General features: G+C 36.0%; 1 protein-coding gene across 2 annotated transcripts in view; it reads left to right on the plus strand.

Moving 5' to 3' along the window:
• Nucleotides 1-13,457, plus strand: part of RIMS1 (regulating synaptic membrane exocytosis 1) — an 831,266-nt gene that overhangs the window by 590,202 nt on the left and 227,607 nt on the right. For both annotated transcript variants that reach the window (XM_053710432.1, XM_053710433.1), the window contains one exon: nucleotides 1,127-1,293. In XM_053710432.1, coding sequence (XP_053566407.1) covers nucleotides 1,127-1,293 — 167 coding nt within the window. The remainder of the gene's footprint in view (nucleotides 1-1,126; nucleotides 1,294-13,457) is intronic.

The raw sequence follows: 13,457 nt of genomic DNA on the forward strand, positions 1-13,457 counted from the left end.
AAATCAATACATGACAGATAATTTAATATTAATGATGGCCTAATATGTTTGATTGCAAGTTTTTCTAATTAACAAGTTATATTAGTTCATGGGCGTAGATTTACCAAAGATTGTCGCTGTAGCGAATCATGTCTGCTCGACCTCGCTAAATGCCGTCAGCATACGCTGTCGGCATTTAACATTGCACAAGCATTTCTGGTGAAATGCTTGTGCAATGCTGGCTAGCAGGGGCCGTCAATCATCCGGATCGGGATGATTTCAGTCCGCCACCTAAAATTTGTCGGAGAAGTTAAGGTGCAGCTGTCTTACGAACGCTGCTTCTTAACTTCCGTTTCTGGCGGACCAGAAAAGATGGGGCGTCGATGCAGCAACCGCTGCTTAATAAATCGTCCCATGATGTGTTCAGCAAATCATTTTAATATTTATGTAATTAAAATGTTTAACTCTTTATTGTAATCATAATATTTAAAGAACCATTAAATGCAGTACAATGGCATAATCAACAAATGCATACTAAAAATGCAAAGCAATGACATTTACTCTACATTTTAAAAGAACAGTGCACTTTTTTTCTGACAAATGTCAAAATTTTCTTCCATTTCCCTGCCCCATGTCATGTGACCGCAATCAGTGAATCACAGACTCATATACATATACAATGTGATCTCTTGCATGTGCTCAGTAGGAGCTGGTGCCTCGAAAAAACATGTATATAAAAAGAATGTGCACAAATAAAGGAAGTAAACATGGAAGCTTTTGTATTGCATGCTCTATCTGAATCATGACAGTTTAATTTTGATTTTTATATCCCTTTAATGTGTGCACAGGTTTTTACGTTTTAGCTTTTAGTAAACAGAAAAGCTACCTGGTGTATTAATATGTGAAAATTCCACTTGAAACAGGCTAATAAGTATTTTCATGGTAAATAACTTGAAAAAAAATTATTTTCTGATTAAATTGTAATAGGGTTTTCAAATGAATTCAAATTTGAAAACCCTAAACACATTTGTAATTCATAGCTGTAGTAGTAAAATCCATATACTTTTCTTACTTTACTTATTTTGTAGAATAATGCTTAAACAAAAGGAGACAAATGTAATCTGACTATTTATTCTTTTATCTTCAGTATAACATGCATAAAGATCAATACAGAAGTTGTGATAACGTCTCAGCCAAATCATCAGATAGTGATGTCAGTGACGTGTCAGCCATTTCCCGTACCAGTAGTGCCTCACGCCTTAGCAGCACAAGCTTTATGTCCGAGCAGTCTGAACGACCTCGCAGAAGACTATGGTGAGTGCAGTTTCTTGTTCAACTGAAAAATGGGAACATTTTTATAGTAAATTCCAAAGATTCAAAATTACAATTTAAAAATAAATAAAACATAATGATAATATTGTCATGATGGCACCACAAACTATTTTCCATTATTCACTTTTAAATCTCTCTTTTCTTGTTCACCTATAAGCCTACTTTTCATGTGTAAGGATAGCATTCCACCATTATTGCTTACAGTAAAGGGAAATATTACTGTAGACGCCTAGGAAAGAATACAATCCATAGTATGCTGTGATACCTTTTAGCAGACTAGTATATTCATATAGCAAGAGATTAGTGAGCATAAGATGTAACAAATAATATGGTGGATCACAAACTACTTCCGATATTACGACCGCACTAATATATTTCTGCAATATTCATATTTACTAAAGTGTTATACTGTGTATTTACTGTAAATATTTTATTTTATTTCAATGTTCTTCACATAAGGGAATATGTTCTATGTATGTGTAAATAGATATTCCTATATATATCTGTATATATCTATACTTTTATACATATAGGAATGAATATATATTTTACCAAACTACCATCAGATATATGTAGAAATATGTATTTATGAATAAATAAAACATATTCTTCTATGAGAAGAACATTGGAAAGTGAAATATTCATATTTTTATTCCGGGTTAGCACACTTGAGAATACGCATTCCTGTTTGCGCGCGAGTATAGTGTAAGGGTTTTTTTTTTCACTTTTTTTTGGCCCAATTGACTTCTTTGGGGGAATAGGTTATCTTGTGATATCCTAAGCTCAACTTATTATGCGTGTCGGGTTAGCACGCAAGCAAAAACAGTTTACTTTCAACACATAGGGGCATATTTATCAAGCTCCATATGGAGCTTGATGCCTGTGTTTCCGGCGAGCCTTCAGGCTCACCAGAAACAGAAGTTATGAAGCAGCGGTCTAAAGACTAATGCTCCATAACCTGTCTGCCTGCTCTGAGGCAGCGGACAGAAATACGATCGGGTTAATTGACACCCCCTGCTAGCAGATTGGCCGCGAATCTACAGGGGGCAGTATTGCACCAGCAGTTCTTGTGAACTGCTGGTGCAATACTGCCCCCTGCAGATTTGCAATGATAAATGCAGAGAGCATATGCTGTTGGCATTTATTGATGTGCAGTGGACATGATCCGCTATATCAGATCATGTCCGCTCGCACCATCATAAATAGGTCCCATGATACGAGTGCAACCCGAAGCTTACTTCTAGCGCAGTTAACGCGATCCGCTTGTAATCTGGCCCTTAAAAGGACATTACACACTTTGAGATGGTAATATAAAATGATAAATCAAAATCATGTATATAAAAAAAAACTGCAATATACTTTCATTATTTATTTTGTCCCCTTTTCCTGTAATTCCATTCTGAAATTGTGAGCATTTCAGTTCCTGTTAGAAATGGACGTTCAGAACACTGTTATATTCCACACAGCCATTGGCTGCACTCTCTAGTGACCTATTTATAACTGTGTCTAATTGGTCACAGCAGAGAAGTTAACCTACGTTACAACATGGCAGCTCACATTACTTTATAGACACTAAAACTTTACACTTATTTTGTCAAAATTCAAATAGAAAATGAAACTTTAAAAAAATACATCTACATGTTATTCTCAGACTAATCTTTTCAGTGACTGCATCATTCTATCTAGCATTCATTTAATGTTTAATGTCCCTTTAATGTCTCTGTGGTTACACGACTATTTGATTGGCAGGCAATTCTAAATAGTGGTGACTAACGTTCAGGACCCCATTCCTAAGAGAATAGTATATTATCATGTTGTTTTTTAAAAAAAAAAATAACACTAATGAATTACAATCATAATCCAAATCAGACTTTAGCTTTGGACAAATGCTTTGTCTCTTCTTTTATGTTCTGTTCAATATCCTTAGGTGTGTTAGGATTATATTGATAAAAAAAAGTCAAGAAAGATCATTTATATGGTAGTATTTGCTCTGTTGTTGTGCTGAAGAGATTAGCTACAAACAGATTAGTCTTTAATGTTCATATTTAGAATCCCATGAAAACTATACTGTGGAAAATGGGCAGTTTATGAACAAAATGTGCACATCTGGATGAACAGACAATTTCTGTTCAAACAGAATAGAAAATTATGAGATCAGAATATTCAACAAAGATAGAGTAGAAAACTGTATACAGTTAGGAAATAAATCCCCTACATTTTGTGTAATCCCTTAGCTGGCGTCTTTCTGTCAGGAATTATAGTTGAAGCAAATGTTTCTAATAATACTATAAACTTAAAGGGTCATGAAACCCAAATTGTTTCTATAATGATTCAGATAGAGTATACATTTGTAAACAATTTTCCAATTTACTTCTATAATCAATTTTGTTTCATTCCCTTTTTTCTACTTTCTTGAAATAGCGTTAGTGCGCTACTGGGAGCTATCTGAACCCATCAGTAAGCCAATCACAAGAGGCATATAAGTGCAGCCACCAAATTACCAGCTAGCTTCCAGCTTATGAACCTACATTGGTATGCTTTTCAACAAAAGATACACAGATAAAGCAAAGCAAATTAGATCATAGAATTAAAATGGAGTTGTTTAAAATTGTATGCTGTATCTGAACCATGAAATAAAATTTTATGTTTTTTGTCCCTTTAATATAGTTAATTGTGGTATTTCTAAACACTTACGTTGTAAAGAGGTCTGGCCATGGAGCTTCTAGGATTGCTGTGACTTTAAAGGGAATGTAAAGTTGAGCGTACTCGCTCACATCGTAGGATAGAATTAAAAAAATGAGGTAGACTTTCATTCATCAAATTTGTACTATTTATTGATATTCTCAGATTTTTACGATTAGTGGATTGCAGAGTCGTCATCTGTCAATTAATCGAGCAATATGGCGGGCAGAGGAACGGCGTATCGTTGTAGCATTAAAAGGTAAAAATCAGAGAATATAAATAAATAGTACAAATTTGATGAATGAAAGCCTACCTAATTTTTTAAATTCTATGCTGACGTGAGCGAGTACACTCAACTTTACATTCACTTTAAGCTGTAGCTTCAAGATCTATTAAAGTTTCATGAATGATTCCGAAAAAGCACAGGATTTTAAAAAACTTTCCAATATAATTCCTTTATCAAAATGTGCAAATTATTTTTATATGTACACTCCAGCTCCTACTGAGCATGTTTAAATGTGCAAATTTTTCATCAGATTACATGTTACGTGCTATATAGTGTTCCTATTTTGCCTACGTCGGGCTGCACAGTTATTACAAGTTGAAAGTAAAAGTTTGTGTGCGCGAATGCTTTAACATTTTCTCCCCAAAACTCAAAGACGTTCACAGACGAAAATAACTAACATCTATCACTTGCACGCTAACTTGACAGGAGTTATTCATATTTCACATTCCAATGTTCTTCACCTACAGGATAATGTAATTTGTATTGTAAATACTTATTTCTATATTTATCTGTATATACCTATACCTGTATATCTATTCCTACAGATATTTAGGTATAGATATCTATTTTACATTGAAATAACAAATGGAGGAGCGGCAGCATTAATAAATAAAATGTGACTTTTATTATATCCATAAAACGATACAGCATACAACATAAGCCCTTAGCGTAGTGTAGAGCAGCTTACGTGTTTTGTCTACAATGCTGTACTCATAGCTTCTAGCCAAAACGCGTAAGCTGCTCTACACTACGCTAAGGGCTTATGTTGTATGCTGTATCGTTTTAAGGATATAATAAAAGTCACATTTTATTTATTAATGCTGCCGCTCCTCCATTTGTTATTTCATTATTACGATGGCCTTGTCGGGAGAGAGGCAGCACAGATTCCAGAGAGCTTCCTGTATCGAGTACCACAGAATCTAGGAATTGATACATGCGGGCCATAAAGTGGGGGTAAGTTGAACTTTGCATTACTTACTACCGGAGACTAACAGCACACTTGTATCGTCATCGTCAAGGATATAAATATAGTGGCACACTTTGGGGTACTATCGTACTTTGTACGCAAAGGATAGAAATTGGCACAAGTGCACCCAGGGTCTCCTCTTATGGGGATTCCAAACTTCCAAACCTATCTATTTTACATTAACAATATCAGATATATATAGAAATATATATTTTGAATAATAAAAAAATACATTTTGAAAAATATGCGCAACGTGCATCTGGGTTTGCGATTTAGTTCTAATGCGGTGTCGGGTTGGGGCATATGAAGAATTACTAATCTATACCTATATATAGAAACATAGAAGTTGACAGAACCAAAAAGGCCCATCAAGTCTACCCATGTTACATGTTACTTGTTTTTTCTCAGGACTGATAGCCTTATGCATTTCCCAGGCATTTTTTATTTCCTTTACAATCTTTGTGTTTATCCCCTCAATTGAAAGTTTATTCCATAAATCCACCACCCATTCTGTAAAAAAAAGGCTTCTTCACATTTCCCCTGAATCTGCTACCCTCTAACCTTAGATTGTGACCCCTTGTTTTGGCATTTGTTTTTTTTTTTGTTGAAAATGCTTTCAGCTTCAGTCCCCTCATATATTTAAAAGTTTCTATCATGTCACCTCTTTCCCTTCTCTCCTCTAAACTATACATATTTAAGTCTAAGGGGCTGATTTTATCAAGCGCCAAATGGCCCCTGATGCCTCTGTTTCCGTGCGAGCCTTCAGGCTCGCCGAAAACAGCAGTTAAGAAGCACCGGTCTTAAGACTGCTACTCCTTAACTAGTCTGCCACCTCTGAGGCACCCCCTGCTAGCGGCCGATTAGGTGCGAATCTGCAGGGGGCGGCATTGCACAAACAGTTCACCAGAATCATGTCCGCCTGCCATTTGGTAAATCGGCTACATAGAGTCTTTCTATGTACGTTTTATATTTTAGACCATGTACCATTTTAGTAGCCCTCTTTTGGACAGCTTCTAGTTTATTTATATATTTCTGTATATCTTTCGGAATGAATTTACAGATATATAGGAATATATTTTTATAATAAAAATTACATAATCTTGAAGAACTTTGGAATGTTAAATATGTACAGTAAATATACAGTGAAACACATAAATACATATGTACACCTGTGTGTGTGTGTGTGTGTGTGTGTGTGTATATATATATATATATATATATATATATATATATACACACACACACATTCATTAAAATTATGGTGGAGATAAAAGTCTGAGATTAAAATCCTTCATGTTTCAAAAATAAATCAATAAAAATTGTTGTATAGGAAATTAGCACATCCAGGCAAGCATCCCCGCTTTCACCCAGTAAAACTCCATATACGCTGTTACCAATGCACAAGAGGATTCTGGGTAAGATTTCAAATTAGAAATCCAACACACAGCGATTCCCTAATAGGGAAAATGCAGCAATTACAGAAATCACCACTAGACAGCCTGTTTCATTTGTGTTAGAACTTTTCAGTAGCAGATAGATTTCTGATTGCTGTGTCAAAACAGTATTTTTGAAGCAAAAAAACTGAGAATTTGCATATCTAATTTGCATATCTTACCCACAATTCTCTTGTGCATTGGAAACATTATATATTAAGAATTTCTGGGGAAAAGCAAGCGGGATACTTGCCTAGATGTACTAATTTCCTATGTAAATATTTACATTGATTTAATTTTGAGACATGGAGGATTTTAATTTCAGTTTTTTATCTCCCCCCATAATTTCAATATATATATATATTCATATAGCTATATAGGTATAGATATACATTTTACAAAACAAACATAGGAATTTAAAATGTTTTTAACGTACCTTCGGCTTTAGCACAGTTTTGTGCTAGTGCGCAACAGATAAATAGAAAAGGCTTTCTTTAGCTAACCCCAAGAAGTCTATGGGGAAAGGTAGTTAGCGCATTTGCTTTATCCGATGTCCTAACGTTAGCTATGTGCTTGCATTAGAGTGCCAGACTTTCTGTGTGTTGTGTTAATAATTAGTTTTTTTAATTTCCCCTGTGTGCTTTGTACCCAGACTTGTCTGGGGTTAACTGCCTGAGTCACTGGAAGCTGTGCAGCTCTCTGTAAGTACTGGTGAACACCCAGGGCTGCGAGTTTAGCAGGGTCATGGGATGTGTACTCAGTCTGGTTTGAAAGTGCAGTCCGTCTCCTTGATTTGCATGGGTCTGGGGAAATTACAAAGGGTCTGTGTCATCCTTGTTTGTATCTCAGTGTGTTTTATCAAAGGCATGCATTGTGTGACTATAGGTTAGGCACCCAGTAAGGAAGAAACCTTGACATGGTCACGGGGCCTATCACCATTGAGTCAAATGCTGTTGTGTGTTTGTGTGTATGTATGTGTGTGTGCATGTATATATAGATATATAAATATATAGATATATGTGTGTGTGTGTCTAAATATATATATAAATGTGTGTGTGTGTGTATGTATGTAAATCGATATGCAAACGTATATACCATTTAAGACTATAATTTTTAGCCAACCGATTCTTATCTGCCATATTTGTTTGCTGTTTTTGACCTATGGAAAAGTGTTATTTGAAAAGAAGTAGATACATCTCAGTACATAAGATACTGTTATCACATTGCACAACTGTTGAATGTAAAAAGTATATAGTACCCTACTACCCTTAATATAAAGTATTATTTATAACTGGAACATTTACCACAGTGGTACAGTATTATCACATGTTAAAGCTCATTTCTCTATTTTAAATTTCTTTTTATAGTAGAATAAGTAAGTTTAGGAATTAGAGATATAAAAGTAATGATATTTCCATATTATGTTTTTTGGTATTTTGGCAGTAATTGTCAATTAATACAAATCCTGACAAGTGGTTAATTTCAGAAAGTTTTGTTATTTGCTTGAAAAATTGCTGTTTTAGTAGGATGCAGTAAACAATTTTAGTCAGTTCTACAACCCAAACCACTTTACATGGGACAGATTTCTTTTTTTTACGACCACATGCACATGCTGAGTAATATCATAATACCATATCACTAGGGAACTAGTTTTTGCTCTAGAGGGAACAATTTCTGTATGATATAGAGAAATTTGTTTTTTTTCAGGAATGATCTGTCTAGCTGACTTATATTCCACTCAAAATTAAAATAGTCTGATTGCTTAAGTAGCTCATCAAAATAAAAATATAAACTTTAGGAAGTGCTTTTACTGTTTTCTTTATACTTTTGAATACATATTGTTCTCAAGTGTTTTATGTTGAGTATGTTACATATAATTTGACGGTAGATAAGAACTAAACAGGCCCATCAAGTCTAACCATATTACGTGTTGCTCCTTTCTTCCTTATAAATTTCCCAGTCATTTTTTTATATTTTTTACAGTCCCTGTGTTTACCACCTCTATTGGAAGTTTATTCCATAAATCCACCACCCTTTCGGTAAAAAAAAAACATTTCTCCTGAATCTAACACTCTCTAACAACTTTCCAATTTACTTTTATCATCACATTTTCTTTGTTCTCTTGGCATTATTAGTTGACCTAGGTAGACTCATATGCTAATGTCTAAGCCCTTGAAGGCAACCTCTTATCTCAATGCATTTTACAGTTTTCACAGCTAGAGGGCCTCAGTTCATGTGTGCCATATAGATAACATTGTGCTAACCCCCGTAGAGTTACTTATGAGAGGGCACTGATTGGCTGAAATGCAAGTCTGTCAAACGAACTGAAATAAAGTCTGCAGAGGCTTAGATACAAGGTACTCACAGAGGTAAAACATATTAATATAACTGTGTTGGTTATGCAAAACTAGGGAATGGGTACTAAAGGGATTATCTATATTTTTAAACAATGAAAATTCTGGAGTAGTCCATCCATTTAAGATGTGAGCCCTTAATTTTTCATGTTTTCAGCTACTTGACTGTAAAGGGCTCCAATGCTCTATTATATATGTCTATATATGTATAAATATGTATTTGTGTTTATATGTGTATATATGTCTGTAAATATAGATATATAAAAATACATATACATATTTAGATGTGTATTTATATTAATGCATTTGCATTCCTTTTTGAGGCATAGCTTTGAGCCCTTATACCTTTTTTATGCAATACTTTAATCATTTTTATTAGACATTGTTTTTATGAGTGTAACTGTACTATTAAATGTATTTTTGATGTGTTTTGTGCAACTTTTTAGTCGCGCGTAACAGTTAACCAGAGCTCCTGGAAATCGTTATCCCAATGCGCATTAAATTCAATTTTATCTTGTAATATGCACGCTACTTACAATGTTTGCAAGGAGCCACAATAAACGTCTTATCGCTCACGCACAACTGTTAGTGTGCCACTCTAAATCTAGCCCTAAGTGTTATACCAGCTGCAAAATTTAAAATGTATGGAAAAATAGTTTATTTAGGTTTATTTTTTTATATGAAGTAGCTGTTTCTGCTAATTGTAACCACAACCAATACAGGGCTTGAATACAAGTGGAGTGCTAACAGTTATGCGGAAATGATATTGCGTTTATCGAGAGTGTTTGTGCACCACGGAAGAAGCGTGCACTTTACAAATTAAAAGTTCACTCAAGCGCAATTGAATTTTGCACGTGTTGAGTTAACGTGACTTCAGAGCTCTGGTTAAATGTTAAGCTCAAATTAAAATTGCCACAAAATACATCAAAAATAGATTAAAAATCACAGTTACTCTCAAAATAACACTAATAAAAAAAAATGCATAAAAATTTTTAAGTGCTTAAACATATGAGGTCTTAGGTGTTAGAAAAAAAGGCATGCAAAGGGCTTTCACATAGAGATACATACATACACGTCTAAACATTTATATGTATATATGTGTGTGTATGTATATGTATGTATATATATATGCGAGTAGTAGCGGGGCTCCGCTAGCTTGCACTAATCCGGACTGCTAACGGTGGGCTGCAATAAACAGATTTAATAGTCTCACCTCCTCCGGTTTGCTCATCGGTCTCACCCGTCTAATCCTGGTCATTTGATAGCCTCGGTTCCCGATCTCATCACTTCTCCATGGTTGCGCGGCACCTTCCTCGTGACCACTTCTTGACCAATCATGGGACAGACTTGACGGACTATTATCGACCTGTGAATAATTATCTGCAGCACTCACCGATCCTGGCAGTTTTAAGTAAGCATATGTCCCCGGAGCTCCAACGGGTAAACTCGGGCTGGACGCCCAACTGTAGCAAACAACGGCCCTCTCCTCAGCCGTAATGAATCCAAAAAGAGTAGAATGCCACTTTGAGTAAAACATTCATATTTTTTTGATGCCATTAAAAACTTGATGCTAACATGCAGTAACAAGTGTGATAAAACAGCTGTTCATGTCACAAACAGGCCAGTCTGACGCGTTTCGGCTGATATGCCTTATTCATAGACTCAGTTATCTAGTTTCACCTGTGGAGCTTTAAATGCCCCCTCACAATCTTATTGGTTGCCTGTGTAGGTGTGCGAACTCTCTCCTCCCCTTAACTCATCTATCATTGGTTAATATTCTCCCACTACCTTCTAATCCTCCTTTGGACACAGTTTAGTGATACAATGTCTGTATAAATATACGTTTTTCTTCATATGGGATTGTGGAATCCCGTGTAAATTTTCACACTGAGGTTTCAAAATACCCCATACATAGCTCCAGAAAATCCGCTAGCACCTTACACATCAGCCCACAACCGCTATGACACAGCCTCTTGTTAGACTGATATCTTTGTTTGTATGACAATATATATGTACAGAGATACTAGTTAAGGCTGTATCATTTCCTATTAAGGTTTCAAATGACCCTTGCGTTATGCCAAAGAATCAGCGGACATCTTCACTATTCATGTGACACTACCTCTTATTTCTTTGCATGGTGTTATGTATACACTTACTAACAATTACTGAGTAACGTCTGAAGCATTGTCTTATAAACTCATCTCTGGATAGGATAATAACGATTGAGCGACACTTAATATCTGCTACACTGATTCTATCTACTAACATAATTATTCTTAGAGCTACTTTCTGGATCGGTTATTGTACAAGCAAAATGAATCCCAATTAGGGTTTCTTGCCTCAAACTGTTTGCCATACAATTTATCCGTCTATGCTCAATAATTGATCGAGAACTATTGTGACTGACTATACTTCTCTTATCAGAGACTATATCTGGTTTATAAATAGTTATTGCCTCCATTCTATTGATACTGCTTCTAAACTATTATATTACCCATCTCTGTATCATAAATGTATCTGTCACTCTTACTTGGTCACTGTGGTTAAATTAAAATTAGATTGAAATTTGGCCAAAAGAATATGATATGCCTACTTTCAGTTGTATCATATTATGTATCACTATATGTTAGAGTAGCTGATATATTCCCATATGTCTAACGTCCTGATCTTTCCCAAAAAATAATGATATCATCCGCTATATTCATACCGGCTGGTCTGCGTGTATTGAGGGTAAAAATCCAATACGCCTCTCTACGTAATAGCTCTTGTATCCTATCACCCCCTCTAGGTTTTTTTCCTATCACATCAATGATCATCCATCTGAGGGTACTTACATTACCTTGATGATCAAACAAAAAGTGTTTGGCTACTCCTGTGGTGGTTTTCTCTTTGTCAATGTCATTGAGGTGTTCCCTGATTCTTGCTCGGGCCTCTCTGGAGGTGCACCCCACATACTGAAGTTTGCATTCACTGCATTGCACCATATATATGACAAAATCTGTTCTACAATTGGTACACTGTTTACACTCATACACTTTTTGGGAATATGTCGATTGAAACACTTTGCTGATTAATGTATAGCTGCAAGCTATGCAGCTTCTAGTGCCACATTTGTAATGTCCCTTGCAGCTAAGCCAACTACTCTCTTTCCTCGGTTTCTTTAACATACTCAGAGAAATCATATTCCCAATTGTAATATTTCTTCTGGATACAAATCTGCAACCTTTATCAATGATATTTTTCAGTATATCATCTCCTCTTAGGATTTGGAGATTCTTTTTAATGATGTTACAAACATTACTGTATTGGCTAGTATAAGTAGTCACAAAAGTAATCTCACTTTTCTCTTCCTGTCTGGGGGATTTAGACCGCAATAATGTCTATCTGGGCATGTGTTGCACTTCTCTCAGAGCTCTGTTAATTGGGCCCTCTGGATAGCCCCTTTCTCTCAATTTCTGAATCAATGCCTTACTTTCTTTAACATAGTCAGCATTATCCGAGCAATTCCGCTTAGCTCTGATAAGCTGGCCCTTAGCCACGCCATAGTGCATATGACGTGGGTGACAACTTCTTGCGTGAATCAAGGAATTCGCTGAAATGGGCTTAGAGAAGAGCTTTGTTTTCACCCCTCCAGCAACGGTGTCGCCTATCAATGTGACGTCCAGGTAATCCACCTTCGACGTATCAAAGTGAAAAGTAAAGGACAAGTCTGCATCGTTGCTGTTGAGGTATGTTACAAATTGCTCACTGGCTTCCCTACTCCCTGCCCAGACAAACATAAGGTCGTCTATATAACGTTTGTAACCCACTATCCAATCACCAAAAGGATTCGTATCTGCAAAGACGTGGGACAGCTCCCACCAGCCCATGAACAAATTGGCATAGGCTGGTGCGAACTTAGCTCCCATCGCCGTCCCACGCCTTTGCAGATAGAACTGGCCACCAAAGTTGAAATAATTACGATTCAGCAAAAATTCGATGACACGCAAGATGTAATCCTTAAGTTCAGGTGTATAGTCACTCAGAAAATCTAGCATATATTTTACAGCTTGTAGGCCCTTATCATGTGGGATGGCGGAATACAATCCCACCACATCCACTGTTAGCCAACAATAATCAGGAAGCCATTTTATTTCTCCAACACTTATTAACAGATGTTTAGTATCACGTAGGAAGGTTGGCAACTTCCAAACTAGAGGTTGTAACAGAGATTCGATCCAATTTGACAAATTTTCAAAGAGGGAACCGATCCCTGAGACGATTGGTCTCCCCTTTACATCTTCAATGGACTTGTGCACCTTCGGTAAGTGATGAAAAATAGGTATCACAGGTTCCTTCACAAATAGATACTCAAAGGTGCACAAGTCCATCAAACCCTCCTCCAATCCGTCATCAAGCAGATGTTTAAGCTCTGCCTGAAATCT

This window comes from Bombina bombina, chromosome 4 (assembly GCF_027579735.1).
Source record: "Bombina bombina isolate aBomBom1 chromosome 4, aBomBom1.pri, whole genome shotgun sequence".
Lineage (NCBI taxonomy): Eukaryota > Metazoa > Chordata > Amphibia > Anura > Bombinatoridae > Bombina > Bombina bombina.